The following is a 23,613-nucleotide window of genomic DNA, read 5'->3' on the forward strand; positions in this document are numbered from 1 at the left end:
ACAATTATTATAATTTTCTGTAAGATGGACTCTTAGTCCTACATAATTAATTACTACAAAATGCAGACAATTCATAGATTTGTCACTATTTTCCATTAAGAACTAAAAACATATAAGAATTTTAAATTGTCTTTTATTTCCTATTGATTTGTATACTAAGAAGTATTTACTAGAAAAAAACTATTACAACCTATTTAGAACCTTCCATTTAAAACTTAAATTTAAAACTTCTTTTAGATGCAAATAGAATACTGGAAGTGGCATTACTTTTTCCTTATACTGAAGTAGAAGTATTTGAGTAAGAGCTTTGTAGCATAGGTCAGTTCAAAACCAGAAAAATTAAATGAGAGTATTCTGTAAAAGAAGTATATACATCAAGTTCTGCTTTTAAAAATAACATTAAGAAGTTACAGTATTTTTAAAAAACATTGTAAGCCAGATATCCTGATTCGCTCAAGACAAACTACTGTCTCTCACACTTTGTTTTTCAATAGAATATAAAAATATTCAGTCCCAGTCTTTTATTCTGAGAGAAAAGGGGCCACAAATTTATGGTCTTACAAAGTAGCACGAAGTCTCTGGTAAAACTGTCTCTACAATTAAATACACAGCTTTCAGAAACTCTTAGTCCTATGGTCTATGAGAATCTGGCATGGGAACTGCACCCAGCTATGATGGATGATTACTAGAGAAGACAGAAAACCATTCAGAAAATATCCCTATATAGCTTGGAGAATTAGTAAAATTTTAATCAGTTTCTTTAACAAGTCCCTGGATGCCATTATTGTATGACAAGCTGCTGCAACACGTCTTCTGTGGGTGTCGCCACCATTCTCCTCGCATTCCATATCTGAAATAAAACCATTCTTTTGCTTAGAGAGATTGAAAAACTGGAAGCAGAGCAAGACATTTTCTGCCCTAGTTCAGCTCTACGCCTCAGGCATCCCCTTTTGGTGCACATCTGAGTGAGAAAGTGCTAATACCAAGCCCTGTGAGCTCTCTGTTTTACCCCAGGCCGGGGCTCACACGGCCACGGGACGTCCCCCGTTAGCCGTCCCTGGAGAGGCTCCAGTGCAGCGCCGAGCAGGCCTCAGTCAGGGCCGATCCTCAGCCGCAGCTCGGCCGTGCCCTCGCCAGGCACGGCCCAGGCCGCTTCGCGCTCCTGCCCGAGGCCACGGAGCCGCCCGGCCCTCTTCAGCCCACGCGGCCCCGACTGCTCGACTGCTCTGCCCGCAGCACCGGCCCGGCCTCAGCTCTGCCCGCAGCACCGACCCGGCCTCAGCTCTGCCCGCAGCACCGACCCGGCCTCAGCCCTGCCCGCAGCACCGGCCCGGCCTCAGCTCTGCCCGCAGCACCGACCCGGCCTCAGCCCTGCCCGCAGCACCGACCCGGCCTCAGCTCTGCCCGCAGCACCGACCCGGCCTCAGCTCTGCCCCGGGCTCGCTCGGGCGTTGCTGAGCACCGTACAACTGGCCCTGCCCGCCAGCCCGATCCCGGCACTGGTCTGGTGGCCCAGCTCCCAAGGCAAACCTTGATCTGGCAGCAGGATGGTTACATATAGAGTGACTAATTAATTTTTGTTAAAGAACAATGAAGCAGCAGTTCAAGCATATTTAACATCAGTAAAACATTTTCCCGCGAAAGAATATTCGCCACAACAGCTGAAGGATTGTTTCACCCAAACATTCCTGAATACCAATAGATGATGCCTGCAGAGCAGTGTCTGGTAAATTACACTACATAAAGCTGGACAATTTAACATATGACATGTTGATAGTTCAAGGCATTTCCAAAGCTAGAAAATATCTTATTTTGCCTTTACAAAGGGCATTCTTTGAAACAAGCACCCACTGTTGCCCTGATTTTTAAAAGTGTTAAGTTTGCTTTTATAGTTCTTTTGAAAGTTTTAAAGTTCTCATAAAACTTCTTTAACCTTCTGATAATGTTTACATATTTCTACTAGATTTCTCTATTTACACTGTTCATGTGAATAATGATTGTTTTGCATTCTTCTTTGTAGGAGGAGAAAATTAATAGACTGTTAGTTTGACCAGTGTAGTTGGAGAGGTGGCAATTTCATCCTCCAATCCACTGTCACTTTTAGAATTCTATATATTGTGAAATCAGAAATAAAATTCACTCTTTTTCTCTCTTGAACTCACCAAGCTTCTGTGTACTCATTTCGTGTCCAATAGCAACACACCCACAATTTCACTGAAAGTCCTACTGCCCAAATGTGTGACCAACTTTTGCACTTGGTTACTAGTATTCAGTATGATACTAGAATATAGAAATAAAACCATTGAGATGGGGATTTAGTGAGTCATGACTATTGCTGTTTTAACAGAGGTTAAAATTTATGTTTATTTAACATTGTACATAAAATGCATTATTATGAATGCCTGTCTTTCTGTACAGTCTCTGTACAGCATACTGTCTGGTATAATGAACAAAGCACCAGCTCTCCCTGGCTCTTTCTGAACCATTACATATGCAGTGACAATTAAGAGTTTGTAAGGCTATGTTAATTAGATGCAATATTTTAACAGGCAGGCACATTTTCATTTATTTTGCCTTCATTTCTGAGACTTCTGCCACTTACTGTAGGATGTGCTCTGTAGTCTTAGCAGTGTTAACAATGGCTCTGTGTCTGGAACAGTAAATATATTCTCTAAATTATAATACAGGCAGATGCAATTTAATAATATATTTCAGCAAATACAGTTGCTTAGTAAGGGTCAGAAGTCACCCTTTTTTCCAAGTTCTTTCACCTATTAATAAAAACAGACTTCTACTGTATTCTTTATTTTGTCTTCATAAAAGAAAATACTCGGGAATCAAAAGCGTGACTTTACACAAAGCCTACTGTGTTCTTAAATAAAAGAAGAGGACTGTGACTACTGATGTTTTCTGTTTCTATAGGCTTCTAAAGGAACAACGTATTATGCTAAGTTGGTTTGCATCCTTTGAGCCAGGTTCGATTCCTAGGACTGTTATCAAATAAATAATCCACTATTAGTTACAGGTTTTTATTCCTCAAAGGAACTTGTTGGCATTTCCAACATACACAATTAATGAGAGATTGTTACACAATAATGCAGAAAACAATGTCTCCATATATTTCATTATGAGGTGTTACAACAAAGAAATTATTATTTGAATGGTGATCTGAAAACTGTTTGAATAATTTTGGATGGACTAAGTCTGGAAAATTTCACATTAGCTAGATATCTGTAAAAACTGATACACAGTGATTCCTAAACCTGTACACAAACTGACTTGCAATGCTACTGTACCAAGCACTGTGCATTATGAGAAAAGTCTTTCTAGGAAACAACCCATTTCTTGCAGAAGCAGGTGTCAAGTTAGTGTCTAAAGTACAGAACTTGCTCAGGAGCAATCAAATAAAGGGACTGCTGCATACTAAATCTGCTTTCTATACCTGAATAAAAGCACTAATTAAATATCTCAGTGAGCAGTAGCATTTGTCTAGTCTCCTCTGAAATGGTGTCATTTACACTGCACCATCGCCCATTAAAACAAAATCAGCTCTTCATGTCCCCTAAAACATTTTGCCAGTCAAGAATCAATCTGTTTGGAAGCCTGTCACAGAAAATAACCGTGAACAGTGAAATCAACATTCCAACAGTATTGTAAATTATAAGGTAACCAGAAACTAATTTGAAAAAAAGAGAGATGTTTTGTAGAATCAACCCTGTGTTGTAATAAAAGGAAATGTCAAAAAAAAAGACTGTTTATGTTACAAGAAGAAAAATACTCATTTTGATATACATTCCTTTCCTGCATATAATTCAGCATTATGAATTTGAAAGTTGAGATTCTAAATCTTGCAAGTCTTTTTTCACTTGCTCAGTTAAAGACAGGTATCTGTATGGGTTCCACAGGAAAGAGCCCAGGTTAAGTCTTTCCTGTAAGTTGAATGAGACTTGAACTAGTCTGAAATAATAGTTCAGAAACTCCATCTTTCTCTACTGCTTCTAAATTGTATCTTCTCATTTGTTTTTTTTATAAGACAGATGGAGTTCTTAAAGAGCAACCTAAATTTGTGTGGCAATTACTACAGAATTCCAAGAAAAGCTGCAAACATATGCATTAAAAATAGCAAGAAATTTTGAATTTCTCTCATGCTTTAAGCAGCAGACCCCATGCTAGAGAAACTGATGTCAAAGGTAAGTATCAGAAGTTTTTTGACTGCCCTTTTACTATATTCTGGAAGGTTTTCTCTACTCTAGTAACCCAGGTTGGACTCGCCTAAGGTGAAGAGAGTGACCTATAAACTGAAATAGGGGCATAAAAAAAAAGGAAAAGAAGCAGACGTATGGTATTCTATTACAAGCAAACCACGTGGACAGTAATTTAAAAGTTGAGATCACTGTCAGTAAGCCAAGAGGAAAACAGGACTGGTTGAGAGACACACTTGCCTGGTGGGAGAAGCTTGGCTTCCAATCTCAGAGTACTGATTTTATGTTAAAGAGCTCTCAGAAAACAAAACAAACAAATAAAAAAAACAAAACAAAACAAAACAACAAAACCGACAAAAACCCAAACAAACAAAAAAACCAACAATCAGGTAAGCAAGGGAAACAGGAGCAAGATGATGCAGAAGAGTAAACTGAAGAACAATCTGTAGCATAAGTGCAGGAGAGTTTATAAGACTGATCAGGTATCCAGGAATAGCAGCAAATTATCCATATGTCCTTCACTGAAGACAAGCCCACCACAAGTTGTATTTAGTAGGCAATCTAAAAGCATGAAGTTAAAATTGGACTTTGGTTATCCAGACAGCTGCAAAATTGAATAAACTATTCAAAAAAATCAAATTCTGAATCAAAATTTTGACTCTAAAGCACAGCAATTTTGTAATTAAGAAGCGTGAACTGAAAGAAGTTCAAATCCTAGCATGTTTTCAAGATACAATTCATATTATAACTTACAAAGAGTTGTTTCTTGAATCTTAACCATCAGCAATAATTTCTTTTAATGCACCTAAACATTTTCTAGTTAACAGTACACGCCCATCCATTGAATCCATTAAAGTCAAACTATAACTGTAGTAAACTGTGCATAAATGAGAATTTGATAGTCACAATAAGTTATTACTTACTGATTTTGATTTCTGGATAATACATTAATGAAATTATTCCTGAATGCTAACAACAAAGACAGAACCCTAAAGATAATGAGCGTGTACTGGTAAAATGCAGAATGAGATGACAGTACATATATATCCTGAATGCTTTAGGAAATGCAATAAGGAACCTGACCGAAAGAAAATTACCTGAAACACAACCATGTATTTTCCTATTATTAATAGACAAAATGAAGGTTAACAAATGGTTTTCTTCTTGGAGTACCTTTTGTGAGAGATCTCAATCACTAAATCTAATCGAAACTTCTATAAACACTGAAAGCATTAATATAGATTAAATGGGACAAGTTGGGAATACTAGGACACAGAAGACTGACTTTCTAGTCTCACATGCCAGAAGGTTGTTCCAAATTGCTATTCTATTCTAGGGATGGAAGCCAATGCTTTTCAATCCCAGGCTTTTTTTGACATACCAATAATTATTCTCAGTCTCTCTTCCTGCTTCACTACAGGCTAGGAAAAGAAGTAAAAAAATGCTTGACTTGTGGATTACTGTCCTAAAAATCTGAAAATTAAATCAGTTTGCCAGTGACTCTATAGTCTTGCAAAGCACTTTTAACTATGTGTTTGCTGATTATTTTATGCCAAGACATGGTCCCTGTTTCCCTCACTGTGATTTGGATACCTGCCCTGCTAAGGCCTACTTTGTTAAGTAACTTGTGCTGGAACACTGAAGCAGCTATGTGTCTTCACAGAACATATAAAAGCCATCATTCAGACTTAAAAAAAAAAAGATGGCAGTGGCCACTCTTCAAATACTTCCCACCCACTTGAGAATTCAAACAAAAAAACTGTCCCACAGCGCACATTCCATCCTACTGGTATTTCCAGAATAGAAGTGTTTCAATGGTTTGGCACAGTGCATCACCAGGAATAGCATTCAAGCCAACCAGAGCTTGCATTAGGTATTTAGACCTATTATTTCTGGGATACTCTGACATTTTGTCACAGTATCAATACAATTACATTTTCAATTGCTTTGAATGCTATTGGGAAATGGTCCTGAAGCATGAACAACTTCTCACACATTCTGCAAGTCTCCCATCTTGAGCAACACACAAGTATTAAAACCTAACAAACAAGAGGCTTCCTTTACCAAATAAAGGTAAGGCATTTCCTCATCTTTTTCTAATGTGATAGTACATGGCAGCATTCTTCTTCCCTCAGTACTTCCCAAGGAAGATTTTCTCATGGCCAAAATATTTCTTTTATTATAGATTCAGCACATTAACTCAGCAGAAGATTTGGAAAAGATTTGCAAACAAGTTTCAGCTGTATAGAAAATCTGCTGCAAAGTACTTTCTACCTAGTTCTATGAAAGCTGCAAAACAAATGAACAAAATCACCTCCAACAACTTCTTGATCAATGTTTATCACTACTGAGGTGGTGCCAAAGAAAATGGCAGGTTTCCTTCAGGGGTCCGTCATGCATTACAGAGGATTCACAGCTGCAAGTCAAGTACAAACTCCTCCTGAGAGAAATCTTGTGTTCTAAATAAGATTCTGTTTTGGCAATCTGCAATTACCTTTAAAAAAAAAAAGTTCTAGTGGTGAAATACACTGCAAATATAACACAGAAAAAAACTTCAGATTCCTTGGTTTTTGCTCATATTTCTTTTGATGTAGAACTGAAACCAACAGAGTGAGAATAGGAGGGAAAAATCATAAAATTTTTCTAAAACAGAAGACAACAATGAAGAATCATGTGATAAACTAAAACTGTATTTTGTAACAAGAAGACAGATTGATAGAACAGAGAGAAAGACAGACAATAATGAAAGACAAAGCAGATACTCCAGATGCCAGATGCATAGATGATGTCAAAATTGATGCCTGTAATGACAACAGCTATAGTGCAAGAACTTGACATCTATACTAATAATTTGCATAAACTTTCTTTACCCTTGGATGGATGCAACCTCACAATTATTTAGAAGCATCTGCATTAGTAACATTAGCAGCATTTGGTTGAGGGATTGTGTCAAATGGTCAGGAGGAAGCTGTGAGTAACCTCTATGTAACTTACCACAGCTTTTGTAGTGCAGCCAAAGCAGCAGAGAAAGACAACAGAATATGTAGCTGTCATCAAACATAAACATAGCCCACAAAAATATAAGCACATAATTTAATCTTCTAATAAAATATTTAGCTTTCATCTATCTTTGAAAAAGAAAAGGTAAGGACATGGGTGAAAAGTAAACCAATCCCAGCTTATTCCATTTACTTCCCTGTAAGTGGAAATCATGTACAAGACCACAGCAAGGGAAAGCAAACACATGTGGCTTTGCCCTTTATTACACTAATCATGACTGGTATCAAAGTTAAAATGCCCTAACATTATCAGGAAAACATGTTTTAAGATAGTGCCCAGCTATCCCAAGGGTTTGCAAGTGCTCATCAGGTCTGCGTGAGATGATGAGCAGACAGGCCAAGACAGTGAAAGCTTGTTTGAAAGGTCAAAAAAAGCACAGCTACACAGACTACAGTCCTACCCTTCCACATGTGCTCCAGAAAGGCTCTTGGGGTCACACAGTGAGAACAGAAGCAACTTCCTTTTTCAGTTTCATTCTGAGGCTTCAGTTTCATATGCAGGCTACAAGCAGAACGTTACCCATAAACAAGAGAATCTTTCCAAACGCAGAGCAGCAGTCTGTATTAAGGACCACTGTCATTCAGTTGCCTTTGTTTGGTTGGGCAACTACAACTTATTATTTTAAAGGCGAAATCAATACAGGCAAATTCAATACTTTAAAGCAAATTGATTGCAGGGTGCCTTTTAAAGATAATCTTTGGTACAGACATAAAACTATGATACTTTGCCTTAAAGTATAACAGAAAATTGTTAGAGACAACACACAGCGCCAGCCTATTAGGACTACTCAAATCTAACTAACTTTAATTCCCATGTTGAGTGCAATATTATCATTAACTGGTCCACTAACTGATCTGACCCAACAGCTTAAAACAAGTCAAAAAACAGGTGACCCAAAATACATTAATTGACCATTCACATCCCCCAGGAGTCACTCTATGGGGAAAAAAATAAACACTTCCCCACACTGTTCCTTTACCATGCCATTCTTTCTTACTGTATTTTTCTTATACTTTTGAGGGAGACAGAACATAAATAAACAACATGTGTAGGTTTTCTCATATATCTTATTTTGGCAGTGGTTACAGTGTACATAACAGGGAAGAGTCTTGGAAAAAAGCTTTTGGCAGTTGAGGGATTTATTTTTTTCTGCTTGCAGAGCCACATTTCCAGGTGTACTACACAACTTCATTGACTGTCACTGGCTCAGAATTCTAGTGCACTTGTTTATTTGTTTTCCATCTCCACTTACAGATTCACTTGATTTGGGGTTACTTTCACTTTGTTAAGAAACTTTCACTGATCTCTCTTCCTATTCTGCTTGTCAGCATCCCAAACCACTCATTCACTAGCTACAGATTTTTGATTCCCTCAGTTGAAAGGAAAACCTTTCATTATAAAAGGATTGGAAGAAAGAGCCAAGTTTTCAGTAGCTGAGCTCTCTTTATTATCCTCTCTACAATTCCAAAATAAGCTTCCAGACAGCAGCCAAGATGGTTGTTTTCCCTCAGACTGGAGACCAAATGTTGGCTAACCTTAAGCTTGTGGACTGGTGTTACATGGCTCTTGCCACAACACTTAAGTCATTTGTGAAAAGCCTATCAGCATAAGTTAGAAAGGATCTGCTCTGCATGAACTGCATAACTAGAAATACTATATAATGTAACATTATGTTACTTGCTTTCCAAATGAAATTATGTATTCCTAGTTATAATAATTCTGTTAGCAATATATGTGTACATATTATATACATATTTACTTAAATACACACACATATATATGTATGTGTGAAAGAACTGTATTATCTCACAAATCCTACACAAACCTTTAAATTACTTATGGGGGTAAATATTATAAGAGTTCAAGAGTACTGGTCATAGGGCACATCACTTCCCTGTTTATAGCAGTTGCTTACATGCTAGCACAGATATTGCATTGTACTGAAACCAACAAAAAGGCACATTCACAGATACAGCTTATTGCCTTTTGTCTGACAGAATAAAGCAACACAGCATAGGAATTATTTATCATTCTGCCGGGGGGCGGGTGGAATCTAAAAATAAATACTGAATTTTGCTACTCTTAGCTAGTTTTTAGCAACCTGATCATATCCAAGAAATTATGACTCTTATAGAAAAATATAAATGATGAAAAACCAGTTAATTTTAATGTAATATCCACTACAAATAATCTTATATAATAAATACCAGAGTTATTACTCAGCATATGCATTTATTTCAAAGTACACTGATTATAAAGGACACTTATTCAGCTACCAAATTTCACAGCACATCAGCTTGTACCAGTCTAGGTGATCTGCATGCAATACTCACTTTCTTCTATATATAATCAGCTGTGCAGAAGAGATAATTATGTGGTATCCCAGCCCACTCATGTTAGAGCTCCTCTTTCTGGTGAAACACACTCCTAAAGTACAAATGGGTTCCCACTCTTACCACATCAGAAGTACAAACTAAACCATATATTCTAACAGATATCTACTGGTTTAAAGGAGGTACAAGCATGGGACTTCCTGCTGAAGAAGTAACCCACCAAACATCTTTTGGGAACCTTAATCAGTGGACCTCTGTAGGAGGAGGGTCGCTTTAGGCAAAACTTCCTTTTCTTGGCAGATGTCAGAGGTCAATCAAAGGCATCATTCCAGGTTTTAGTAAAACAGAAGACCTTTGACCTCAAAGTGACTGCTTAACAGAGTACCTTCAAAGAGTACAGTCACTTGTGCAGTTCTCTTCAGCACAATCTAGGAGGGAAAGGATGATTTCATTTATGTAGAATGAAGCTGGAAAAACGCAAATATCCCTTAGTAAGAAGGAAGAGTCAGATATATCCCATCTCTGCCCGTGAAGTTGCCCATAATTTATACGGGCTTGTGGACAGCACTGAATTTCTACATCAGCAGTAGACTCTGTGGGGTTATCCCACAAGCCAGAGAGATTCCCTCCTGGCTACTTTTATTTCTGGGTGCTTATAGCATCCCAGCTGCTGCAAAGTGCCACAGCAGATTAATGTGATAAAAACTCTTGATGCTTCATGTGGATTGCAGCTCTATTATTTGGAATGGCAGGTATGAAGCTATTTATATCTATACCTGGAGTGAAGTGAATTACAGAGACTGGAATTCCAGTATCATAAAAGCTTGGTACCAACAAATTTAGACTGACAATATGAAAAGGAAAAAAAAAAAAAAAGCAGAAGCATTCATATAAAGTTTAGGTTGCACAGGTCTTTTGTCCAAAATTATACTCAGTCACTGTTGGGATCTGTTGCCTACATCCACTTAACTCTAACAGTCACCAGGCATTTATTTCCTGTCATTCTAGCAAAAATAAAACACAGGTTTATTATAATTTTTTTTTTTCCCCACAGTTACTTATTAGACTTGTCACCACTTTCCCACACCATCTTCATGGACTTTGAGTTCTGTGTATCACACCACCTCCCAAGTAAGTGCTCACAGAAAATAAAGTTGAAAAGAACTTTGAAAGGTTCTTCTGTTAGTCTTCTTCCAGGATTTCTTGGGTACTTCTTCACTGTTTCCTTAACCTCTGACTGAAACACCTTCTTCAAAGTCCCAGATGATTCAGTACACATTCCACATATGGAAATCTAAACATCCAGGTTCACTTATATGTTGTACAGCACACAGCCATCACATTTTCCTTACCTTCACTGTAACAAAGTAAGGTTGTTAACAAATTTGGGTATTTATCTTCCCTGTATTAAACAAATCAGAGTATTATTTCATAAAACACACCTTGTTCCTAACCTAACAGGAAAGCTCTTATGTTTATGTGCTTTAATAGTCCTAAGTTAACGTAATTTACACTATTCTGCTAGATGCCTCTGTATTATTTTATTAGATTATTATACAATAATATTATGTCAGACTCCCTGACATAATATCCAGATGCTAAGGAATCACATTAGCAGATTTTGTAAAGCTGACTGCCTCTGAGCCAGATACTAGCAACAGGAAACGCAACTAAATACAGTTAAGCAGCTGTGAACGTGACGTGCCTTTACACTTCAGGAGTGAATGCAGAGCAAACAGATTTTCTCATATCCAAGTGAAGATCAGTTACCGAATTTACTAAATCACCTCCACATTTCTATGTTTAACTGCAATGGCATTTTTTCTTCTCTCCAGATGATTATGGCCAATTTATTTTATTTTTGCTTATTACATAACAGTAACAACTAATTAACCTGTGCAGAATGAGATATTTATGACTCGAATATAAGGATACAGTGTAGAGAAATACAGGCCTAGTAGAACAGGAGAGACTTTGAGAAGCAGAGATGCAAGATTGGATGATAATACACTATACAGGCTTGGGATGGTAGTAGAGAGAATTTCCCCTCAACTATGTATTAGCATCCTGCTTTTTAAAAGATATAACCAAGTTTAATTAGTCAACAAGAAGTCTAGCTTATTAGACTCTTTCTAGATAATGTCCAGTGACAGTTATACATAACCCACTCAATATTGTATAACTATGTGTAACAGTTCCAATAATCTCCTTACTTAGAGGTGTTCTGATTGTACTGTCCTTGTTCATGGCTGAGCCAATACCTTACTACCAAGAATGGCTCTGCTTAAGTCAATAAACTAAAAGATGTACAACACTCAAGTGCTAAAGGATAACAAATGCAGAACCTGGATACTTTCAGATACTCTGTAATCTTAACTGGACTTGAAAATGCAGTAATTAATTTGGCTCAAGAAATAGAAAAAAGTGCTAGACCACTAGGTGAGGAAAAATTGTATTACCTAAATCCTACCAGTTTTATTGCCTATTCACTTACTGACCAGACCATATCTGGTATGGAGTACTTTTCATATTTTCACAGAATCACAAAATGCTTTGGGTTGGAAGGGACCTTAAAGCTCATCTCATTCCAGCCCTGTGCCATGGGAATGGACACCTTCCACTCGACCAGGTTACTCAGAGTCCCCTTGAACCTGGCCTTAGACATTTCTGGGGATGGCGCAGGCACAGCTTCTCTGGGCAACCTGTTTCAGCACCTAATCACCCTTGGGATAAAAAATTTCTTCCTTACGTCCAACCAAAATCCTCTTTCAGTTAAAAACCATTGCCTCTTGTCCTGTCAATAGAAATCTTGGGGGGAAAAAAAAGGAAAAAAAAAAAAGAGAGGTTAAAAATATATATAATAAAATCTTTCTCCATCTTTCTCACAGATCCCCTTTATATATATCAAAAAGCTGAACAATCTCAACTCTTTCAGCCTTTCCTCATAGAGAGGTGCTCCAGCCTGTTAACCATCTTTGAGGCCCTCCTATGGACCTGCTCCAAGATCCCTGCCTTGCTTGTGTTGGGAATGCTGGAGACAGATGCAGTACCTTCAGGTGGGATCTCACCAGAATGGAGTAGAGGGGCAGAATTACCTCCCTCAACCTGGTGTACCTTTTTTCATGCAGCCCAGGACACAATTGGCTTTCTGGGTTGCAGATGCACATTGTCAATCCACAGCCAAGTTTTCATCCACCAGTATCCCAAGTCCTTCTCCTGCAGCATTGCTCTCAAACCATTTATGCCCCAGCTTGTGCTGATAATGGAGATCACCTGACCCAGGTGTAGGACCTTCCACTTGGCCTTGCTTGGCTTCAAGCAGCTTGTGGATCTTCAAGCCTGTCATGCCCCCTCCCCATGATGGCATCCCTTCCTTTTAGTGTAGCAAATGAACCACTCACCTTGGTGTCATCTGCAGCTGTGCAGACCTGACCAAAATAAACTTGACCTCGTTTATTTTGGTGATGTACATAATGAATAGCACTGGTTTCAGCACGAACACCACTCATTACTGGTTCTCACTTGGATACTGAACTATTGACTGTAACTCTTGGGACAAGGATGTTGTGGAGGACACTACCACAGAACCAGACAAAAAAGCAGCATGGAAGCAGCATGCTGAGAGAGAAAGTTTTCAGTCAAAAAGACCTGTCTGCAGTAAAAAACAACAGGGAACATATTATGAAGTGTTTAAAACTCTTAAAATTCTGCCCAGCCTCCCAAGTTTATTCCACAGTGAATCATTTTATGTAAAACTAGGATGCTGGCAAAATCAGGTATGTCTGAAGCTCTGTTAACTAGGCTCAGCAGATCTACTCAAAGAGTAAATGATTTATCCCACCTAAAACATGCACAGCAAAGCCTAGATGAAGTGGACCAAACTTACACCAGAGAAGAAAGGTATAAGCCATCTGAATCTGCACTTCACTACTTCCCACACTTCTGAGTATATTAAAATATTAATAAAGTGTTAAAACTAGTTTCATTTTTTATATGAACCTACCCCACTGGTATGAAATTTGAACCTCAGAAGGCAAAATGAATTACATTCAAGGATTTACCAGCAGTAACTAGGGAAGCTGTATCTGCAGTAGCATCACAGCCAATAGCTTCCACATAGTACAGCACTGCTGTGGCTAAATAGCCTATTCTCCTCAGTTTGAGGATGCCCTTCCTGCATGCTACACATACACAACTGGAGAAAATTAAGAATGGTAAATGCAGGCCAAGTGACAAGAATGATATCTTGATAGTGTCACAGTTCCTCAAAAGCTGTCCCAAGTGAAACAGAACTTCCCCAGCTTGGAAACATAAAAAATAGAATTCTTCTTAGGAGAAATCTAACATGATCACTTCACAGCAGTAACTAGGAAATCACAATTATAAACTCATGTTTTGTTTGCATCCATTACTTGCAAAAAAAATAATGGGTAAGTAGTTCTTCCTAGAGAAGATCTAAAAACATAGATATAAAAAAGCTAGATGAATTTGAGTTGGAAATAATAAATTGGGCCTTCTCAATGTTTCTTAAAATAGTGATAAATTTTTTTGTTAAAGATGTCATCATCTCCTTTGGCCTTCAGTGTCCATTTGTAAGGTAAAACTGAACTGCAGTTCACTGCTACAGGAAATTGTTTATAGGACAATCATTCATTCTACAATGAAGTAAAAAATAATTTCAACAGTCACATGACAGCATTTAATATTGCAGTCACATGAAAGAAAAGTACTGCTTCCCTTAAAAAATAAAACTCCACTCCTAAACCATGCACTTGACTAATCTCTTCTAAAGAATCAGACTAATGACACAAGTTAAAAAGCTTTGAGAAGTATTTCCCTTTGTAATTTATAAATGCTGTGAGGAATCCTTGAGATTCCAAGGAAAGAAGTTTAGGACATCTATTCCTCTGAAAAATATACCTGCAGGCTAATAAATAACTAGCTGCAGACAAGACAATAAAGTCAAGAGAATAACTATTACAGCAACCTAATTTAAAAGGAAAACTATATTATATATGCTCAATTTGAAAATGCTGCACTTTCTGTTTTATAAATCCTTAACATTATGACTCAAACAAGGGAAAGAATGATGCTTCCCAACACAAGAGTAGATTTCTGCTAATGTAGTAACACAATAAACATTTCCACTATTAATATCCATACATGTAAATGAACTAAAATGAAGTAAACACACTAATGAAACAGTTCAAATAGCAAAAATTTTACAATTCTTCAGAATGCTGCCTTCTTCCCTAAAGGTGAATAAAAAGATTCACCCTTTTTTACCCATGTAACATGCTTTGAAAATGAAGTTTAAAAGATTACTGTATTATGACAGTAAAACACTAGGTATCACTCAACATGACTTTACTAGAGAGTTCTTGCTTACAAATGGCAAATGAGGAAGCATACATAGCACTTACTGAACTCTATTCAAACCTATTTTTCCCTTCCTGAATACTGTGTTCCCACTCTTCTTCCAGAATAATACTTCCACTCTTTCTGCCATTAGTGCTGAGTATCTATGATCCTAGGCCTACACTCTCTCTGCAGTAATCTGCAAAACCATTTGAATTCCACAGAAGTAGAAAAAGGTTCTCTCAGAAGTTAAATTATTTCAGACTCACCAATTTTTATTTCACCTTAGCTTGTGGCTTGTCTTCCCACCCTAAAGGTTTATTTTTTTCCCCCCTTTACCCCTTTCGAAAGAAGCCAAGCCATGGATTTTCATTTAGTCAGATCAAGGTTCAGACCATGGCAGTGAATTAAAAACCAGATTTTTCCAAGGTGTAAACATGTCACACAGCATGCCTGTGGTATCGAGGCAAAGGCTGCTTTACCAAGCCACGTTTACGTTTTTGCATAACTCGGCTCATTGCTGGAGGCCTTCGGGGCTCCTGGAGCAGCAGACCAGTCCTAAGGGGGTTTGCTCATTCTGCACATTTGTTTCGCCACGGAAATATCGCGCACACTGGAAGAGGAAATCAGCTTTGTAGCAACACCTTCAAACAGGCTAAGCAGCTTTGCAAACCCCGTGTCCCCCATCGCAAATACATCGCCTTCCAAGGAGCAATTAAAGCAGAGCCTAAACACCCAGATGAAGTTCTACCCCGGTGACCTTCCCGCGGCGCCGGTTAGCAGGACCAGCGGGAAGCTCCCGGGGCACGCACCGCGACCACCGGCAGCCCGCAGGTACCATCGGCAGCCCGCAGGTACCACCGCTCGCCGGGCTCCGCCCCCGCACACCGCTCCGGGCACCCCACGGCCCCCGGCCCCGCACAGCGCTTCAGGCATCCCACAGTCGGGTCGGCCCGGCCCGGCCCGGCCCGGCGTGCGCACCTGCCGCCCGGCCCCTCTCTGCTCCAGAGAGCGGACAAAGCGGCCACAACGCACCTGCTCCCGCGGCGAGGGCGGCGGCGGAAGCTCCAGGTCTGCCCGCCCCCATCTCTGCGCCCACCGCTCTTTCCCTGAACCGATCGCCCTGCTTTGCTCCAGGCCGAGCCAGGTGCTCCGGCGTCCAGGGGTCTACCTCCGACACGGGGGACCCCGCGGCCACCGCGCCCCCACATTCGCCAAGGGAAACAAACTCCGTCTGCCTCTGGCCGCCGCTGTCCGGCCGGGCGGATCCGCGCTGTAAACAGGCCGGAGGGCAGTACAGGCGCCAGCCGCCCCCGCCCCAGCACCGGCGCTCGCCCCGCCGTGCCCCGCGCTCACCGTAGAGATGTGCGGAGGCTTCGCCCTTCCTCGCCATCGTCTCCCGGTGCCCTCCGCGCCGGCACTGCCGGGGCACAGCCAGGGGCCCGGCGCCTCCCCCTGCCGCTCAGCGCGTTCTTTGTTGCCGTGAAGGCATGAGAGGCGGCGGCGGCCGGGCAGTCTCCCGCTCCGCTCTGCCGCGGCCGCCAGCAGCACCGCCCGCACCCCACGCCCACCCTCCCGTCCCGCCGGCTCCGCGGCGACGCCTGCGCCGACCCGCGGGGGCGGTGCCGGTGCCCGGGTCGCGAGGAGGGGGGTGCGGGCGGAGCGGCCGTGCCGAGGGCCGGCGAGAGGTGCCGGGACGGGTCGCGTGTCGCCAACTTCGCTTGGGCCCGGCGGCAACTTCGGCATCCGGGGAAAGCGGGGCCGGACCCGGCGGGGCCGTACCTGGCAGGGTGGTTTCCATCCTCCCGCACCAACCGCCGCTGGCCGCCGCCGGGTGCGCTGCCTGTCCGTGTCTGTGCCCTGCGCAGAGCCCGGAGGTGTTGCCGCTGGTGGGAAGCGGCCGGCCGGCCCTGGAGCCGTTCGCAGCTGCCCGGGCCCCGCCGGGAAGCACCTCCCTTGGCGGAGCTGTCCGTGCCGCCCGTGCTGAGCGGCGGGCCGGCCGGGCCGCCCTCGGGCAGCGGTCTCGTGCCCAGCAGACGGCACGGGCTCCCGCGGCTGGAGGAGGACGAAGCCTTCTTACGTGCTCACCGACAGCCGTCCCTCTGTCCCCAACGGGGAAAGTGTGTTGGTCCTGGGTTGGGGCATTTTCATGATGCAGTCAAAAAACACCCTCAGAAATACGCATTTCTGGTTATAAACTTTCCTTCAGTTGACATCCTCCTCCATGCGTTTTATCTGAATGGGACAAAGGCCACTTACGAGCTATTAGTCTGATCGCTGAGATTCTTTTACAGTCGTGACAGCACAAATCATCACAATAGCAAAAGACCACTATACATAGATGTCACAATGCTATTAGTCTGTTGTCACTAAGTCCAAGACACAGAGTATTTTATAAGAGAAAACATTTTGAAATTACAGAAGTGCACCTATCAGCCATTACTTATATTTTCAGACGTGAGCTTTGGAGGAAAAGTTACTTTCCAAGGCTTGCAAATAAAGGTACCCTTTCAAAAATTGGCTTAAGACCTCAAAAGCACATGGTTCATTTATTTATGAGTAAATTAATGTCCATAGATCATGGAAGTTGTTGCTCTGCTTGCATGGAAATGTAAACCAATCATCTGTGCATTAGTGAGGTTACGTGCCTCTTACGTACATGATCTGTGCATCATCAGGTCTTGTAGAGGTAGCTGCCTCGGCTAGTTTCAAGAAAACTAAATCAGGCATATTTATGACCTTATGAAACCCCCTAGAGGTCTCAATTCAAGTCAGCTGCTCCAATAATTACTGAATTTCACATATGTAGTTTTGTCTGCTAGTAGTGGAAATACTGGGGGGAGTCATTCCTCCTCCCCTCCCCCTCCCCAACATATTAAATTGTTAGAATTTATACTTTTAAATATTATATTTTCAAATGAGTACTTGCTTCCTTCAGTCATCCCATTTTATCAGAGTATTACCTGGGCAGAGGTTTATGATTCTGTGCACTGCTCGTTGTCTACAAATTTAATGAGAGTTCCTTCTTAACCTTGTCTCCCTATCCTCTAGGCCACTTACCTAGCCTAGCTATCCAAGATGCCTGTCTGTGTTCCAGGAAATGGACCCGAAGTAAATACCTGATGTGGAAAAGGGTTGACGTACTTTGCTATCTAAGAAGAAATTCTTATTTCATCTCAGTGATGTTGACTAGGAAAACAACTCAGACAATCTCACCTGCAGAAGATCTGCTTGTGTCAAAGACTGAGTCAAACATGAGAAAAGCAGCTAGGACTGCTTTGTAAGAAGGAAGGAAGTGTATTAATGTCTTCTGGCTCATTCTGATAAGGCATGGCAACCTAAAGGTAGCAGGGCATGACCGGATTTGATAGTCAGAGCCTAAGTAGCAGGCTTGAGGAAGCTTCAGTTATTATTCTACAGCTCAGTGTTCTTCTGTTCCCCTTGTGCAGATGAATGTATCTATATCTATAGCTGTATTGGTTTGGCATGGCCTCATGGATGCCTGGCATTGGGCCAGTGTCAAACCACAACAATAGCCTGCCTTCAAGAATGAATATTGGAATCTCAACAATAAAAAACATAGGTAATACAGGTAGTATAGCCTGTTCTACAAATAAATATGTAAGATATATATGTATCACGTATTATATATTGCATATATATATATATAAAATATATACCATCTAGAGCATATATATATAATTCAGAGCAAAATATATATAGTACAGAGCATATACAATGTCTATATTGTGTTTATACTATACAGTTTATATAGTATTTATATCCTCCAGGAGAAGTAACTTTTTACTTGGTTCTGACTACCAGAACCAAGGAACAACTTAAAACTACACTAAATAAAGAGAAAACTTGCTAAAAAGAATGATAACATGACAAAATGATAGAATAGTGCTAAAAACTACAAGACAGCTATTCAGATAGATAGAAGGCTATGTAAGGAGACCACTTTGAGACAGAGCAGATCATCTTTGTATATTCATGTTTCTCTGAAGGGCCTGAGATATGGCAGAAGGAAGTCACCAGGACTAGATGGAATGAAAAGGGCAGTAGCTACTAACAAGGAGGACTATTCCTATATTCCTATAACCTATCAAAATAGGGAACAATTGCGTTCAACTGAATAAATTATAAAGGATCACAAAATTTGGCACATTAAGTGTGAAAGAACAGTAAGGCAGGCCATAAAAGAGTTTGACCATTAATTTGCAAAAAAGTATGGATGCCAAAAAGAATTTTTTGTCTAAAGGCCAAGAGGAGGAAGGGAATATGCAGAGTTAATAGCATATTTTCCCTAAGTCTTCTATGCACATATAGACTTGAAGGTGTTAAGCATTTTCACAATTTTTGAAAATAATTTAGATGAAAATCCATAAAACTGCTGACCTTCCCTCTGAATGTTGCAAATACTGAAAACTACAATAATGGAGACAGATTTGGAATATGTGATATACTGGAAAGTATAATTTTTGTAAAGAGAAGTCAAGGCTCAGAGAACTACTGAAGACTTCCCAAGGAGCCAGAAGACATGAAAATGAGGGCATACAGCTAATTTTCAAGTTATTTGGATTTCTGAAAACATTCCACAAGGCTCCTCACGAAAAACATTTTAAATAAAATAAGCCACCATAGAGGGAACAGTTCTTTTATGGCTAAAAATTGTTAAAGGGTGCTAGAATGCATTTGTTAAAGGGTGTTAGCTGCATTTCTTGCAGCTCCGGGACCCTTCCTGTCCTTCCCCGCCATTGGAGCCCATGCTGGTGCCTGGGGACACAGGGTCCCTGCCAGGCAGAGTGACGTGGCTGCTACTGCCTTCCTGTTTGTGGTGCACAGTCTTCAACAGCACCTACATGCAGGACTCACCCTCAGCTCCAGCACAGAGCACAGGCAACCGTGTCCTCTCCTCCTCTTGGGCTGGCAGAGACAAAAGGTCACTAGTGCAGGCACACACAAGACTCCCTGGATGCCCAAGCACATGCCCAAGCAGATTCACCCGGTACCCCTGGCCAGATCCCAGCCTCCTTACCTGCCTATTTCCAGGTTGGTCCAGCTTGATGCTTGCTGCAAACATATTGCACTCACATATCCCACAGACACTCCACACTCACAGGTTGCCATGGATGACAGGATGGATCCCTGCCTGTCCGATGACCCGATGTCTCCTACCCATTGGCAAGTCCAGCTTGAAGTTTGCCAGGAAATGAGAAATGCATACCCACTATGGGGAAGATAGTGGCATCCTCAGCATCCAGCATCATGCACACAAGCTGTGACATGTGGTCACGCTCCAGCTACTGGTGCTGGACCCCTCACTGACCTCACCCACAGCAGTCTCTCCCAGTAGAAGATTTTCAGGACATGCACTCACTGTACCCACCTCAGCAGCTGGCAGCTAAGACCTCCAACCGCTCCAGCAGCAGATACTGAGACCTCCCTAACACCAGCAACACCAGTGGGCATCTTACATTCCCAAATCTAACCTTGGTACCAAATCTACTCACAGAGGTGCCTCAGTAGTTGCCACTTCATCCTTATAACACACATACACATGGGAGAGAGAGACTGGGCTCAGTCAGACAAGTGTACCTACTGCCCTTTTTAACATTGACTGGTCCATTTTTAATGGTCCATTCTTTATTTTCTCCTCTGTTCCTCCAGATGCCCTTCCCCTGCACATTCCTTCTTTAGTCTGAATAGCTCCACAGATCCATTTCCAACATTATGGACCCTCACATTTGCATCTTATCAGGTGCAAAGTCCCAGTTTGCCTGCAGGTTATTGAGAGGCAGTTTGTTTCTTGTGTTTGTCACTGTTATCTTTGACTGTCAAGTATGTGTCTCCATATTTTGTTTATGGCTTTCCACCTTTTCTTGTTATCTCACTTGACAAGACCTTTGATCAGATAATCGTACTGAAATAAACATTCCTCATCAGTTAGTATGGCTGTCTGATTTGTGTATCATCTCTGACTCCCTTACCATTTGTCAGTCAGGTCTCTGTCTTTCATGTTCTTGTTTATGGCTTCCTCCATTTCTGCACTGAAAAGGTTAATGACCAGATATCCTTAAAGAAGCACACATTTTCCTTCCACATAACCTTATGAAAAATATTTTATTTTTAAAATCTGAAGACTAATCAAAAATTTTTTTAATTGGTGGGGCCACCCATAGACTCTCAAAGGCTTGCATATTGGGACTCTTGTTCCAGATATTCATCAAAGATTTTAAAAAGGAGAGGAATACTGAAGTGGGAAAATTTGATGCCAATAGTTATGGGGCTGAAAGAATTTCAGATAAGCTCAGAACAAATAAAACGTAAAACGGCACAGACAAGGGGTGCAGAGAAGTAAGTACATATCAACTCATCTATGAGTTGACCATTACAGCCCACATCCTGTTGATAGCCAGATAGATAATATATGAAAATTTTCACTTTGGTGTTCAGAGGAATTAAAAAAAAAAAAAAAAAAAAGGGTAACAGAAAATCATACAAAAAGACCACAGAAGTTATACTGTTATCTTTTTGCAAGAACATGAGCAACTTCAGAATTCTGATTCTTTGACACAAAGCTAAGACATTGCAGAAAGTACTCAAAGATGATTATTCAGCTCAGAAAAGAAATTGCTCTGTGGATATCAACACATTTTTTAATCAAATCTTAGACTCAAAGAGGATGACTACCTCAAAGATGTTATGTTTGAATGTGCCTGTTTGAATTCAAGTAGTAGGGACCACAAATGAATTTATCAGATGTCTGATTAAGAAGAAGCAACCTGAAGTGGTTCTTCATACTGTAGAAACTAAGCTGTGGTTCCCAACACATTCAAAAAGCAAACAGTCAAGTTAATGGAAGACACATCTATGAAGCATTATTAGACACAAAGGCATCACCTCCAGCTCAGGAAACATATAAACTGAAAAAAATTTGGACAGTAGAAAAAATTTATTTTAAAAATTTATAAAAATAATCACTACATTATTGGTAAATGACCTGGAACCATTTCTTGACCATTCTTCATTGCACTACCATAAAGTGGATGCTATGCCAAATGGATATTTAGTCTGACCTAGTACAAGTCTTGTTACTTCCATGGCAAAATGAGCTTCAGCTATGCATGTTGTAAAGGGCCTCATTATTTATCACATGAATGTTAGATGAAAATCTCAATCACCACCTTCTTGTGCTCGTATTCTCAATCCCAGTATTCTTCTTCCAGAAACTCCAACCCAAGATGTCTCCCCTGTACTTTTGCACTGCATGTGCCTCAATAGGGCTATTATCTCAGCTAGTGTTTCTAAACTCTACCTTATACAATTCAACAACAAGCCACAGCTATAATCATTATTGAATTCTGTCTTTATTACGCAGGCATAAGTTCTGTCAGCTGTTATAGAAACTGAACTCCTGTGATTTAAGGCATGTTTTGCTTCGTGTTTTGTCATTTGCTGCACTTACTAAAAATAAGTATACATGTCTTACTATAAAATTAGTGTCTACATTGTATCAATACACATTTACATGGTTAGGTTCTTGTATACTATTAAATGTTAGCATTGGTATGGTCTTGCAGACACACAAATGGAGTTTTACAATATAAATGGACACCCACCATAGTGTCACGGTGGTGCTTATGTGGTACCTCACCTTTAGTCAGCTTGGGCTGGCAGTTGTAACTTCATTGTTCTGGGCTCTAAGTTTCAAGTGTTAAATTCATTTGAGAGAGGTATGTTCACTACAACTGGACTTTTATTAATATCTGATTCTACAAGCAGAAATGTACCAAACAATATATCTTGAGGATTTTTAGGCTACTAAAGTGCCAGCTGCAGCATGTTTAGTGCAAAAATGTCCTAGATGCTTCCTTTACACATGGCTAGGCCTACCTCTCTTTCTTAATGATCAACCTGTTTTTGTATTTCATGCAAGCAAAAGCCATGCTTGTCTAACTAAGCACTTGTTCCTTAAAGCAGTTAATCCTGAAAAAGTCTCACCATACTTTAAAAAAAATTAGGACAGGAGATTTTTACACTGAGGTGTGGTTCAAAAATTATCTTCTCAGGTGTCTACTGACTTTCTGTTTCTTCAGAAAGTCAATAGAGAGCAAAATTATTACAGGATGCCACTGATTGTTTTTTATTTTTTCTCAAGCTCTGTACATCTGTCCCTTTTCTTTCCTTACAGTTCATGTTTGATAGTCACATAAATGTAACCCAGTGTGGTTTGACAACATTAAGGAAAAAATATTTGGTGTGTTTGTATACAGTAGTTAAATAAAAAACTTTCAAGACTTAGAGCAGCTATGGCTTTGTGATTAAATAAGACTGAAAATTTGACATTAAGTACTGTTTGTGATATCCAGGAATTAAACAATCTAAAAGTATACTTGAAAATATTTTAATTCAAGAATCACATTATCTTGATTTTAGATAATTTAGAGTTTTCCATAGAGATGCTTTCCTTTTATTTTTTTTTCCAAATAAATTTATTGTTTTAAAAACCATGAAAAAGCTGGGAAAAAAAAACCTAACCACCCACCCTGGGCCACCCAACTAAATCCCAAGACAAACTAAATAAATCACAAGAGCTTGCAACAGAAATTTAGAAAAAAAATGTTGGGTTTAAGATGTTTTAAGTTACTATTGTA

General features: G+C 40.3%; 1 protein-coding gene across 4 annotated transcripts in view; it reads right to left on the bottom strand.

Annotated features, from left to right (window-relative positions):
- SLC44A5 (solute carrier family 44 member 5) overlaps positions 1–17,160 on the bottom strand; it is a 61,630-nt gene extending 44,470 nt beyond the window's left edge. Inside the window, exons 1-2 of one of the 4 annotated variants that reach the window (XM_053985012.1) lie at positions 17,034–17,160; positions 16,736–16,813 (exon numbers count right to left, since the gene is read on the bottom strand). In XM_053985012.1, the coding sequence (XP_053840987.1) occupies positions 16,736–16,754 (19 nt within the window). In that variant the 5' untranslated portion in view covers positions 16,755–16,813; positions 17,034–17,160. The other 3 variants (XM_053985011.1, XM_053985010.1, XM_053985009.1) reach the window with 3 other exon arrangements.
- Between the last annotated feature and the right edge of the window lie 6,453 nt (positions 17,161–23,613).

Source organism: Vidua macroura, chromosome 9, assembly GCF_024509145.1.
Source record: "Vidua macroura isolate BioBank_ID:100142 chromosome 9, ASM2450914v1, whole genome shotgun sequence".
In the NCBI taxonomy this organism is placed as follows: domain Eukaryota; kingdom Metazoa; phylum Chordata; class Aves; order Passeriformes; family Viduidae; genus Vidua; species Vidua macroura.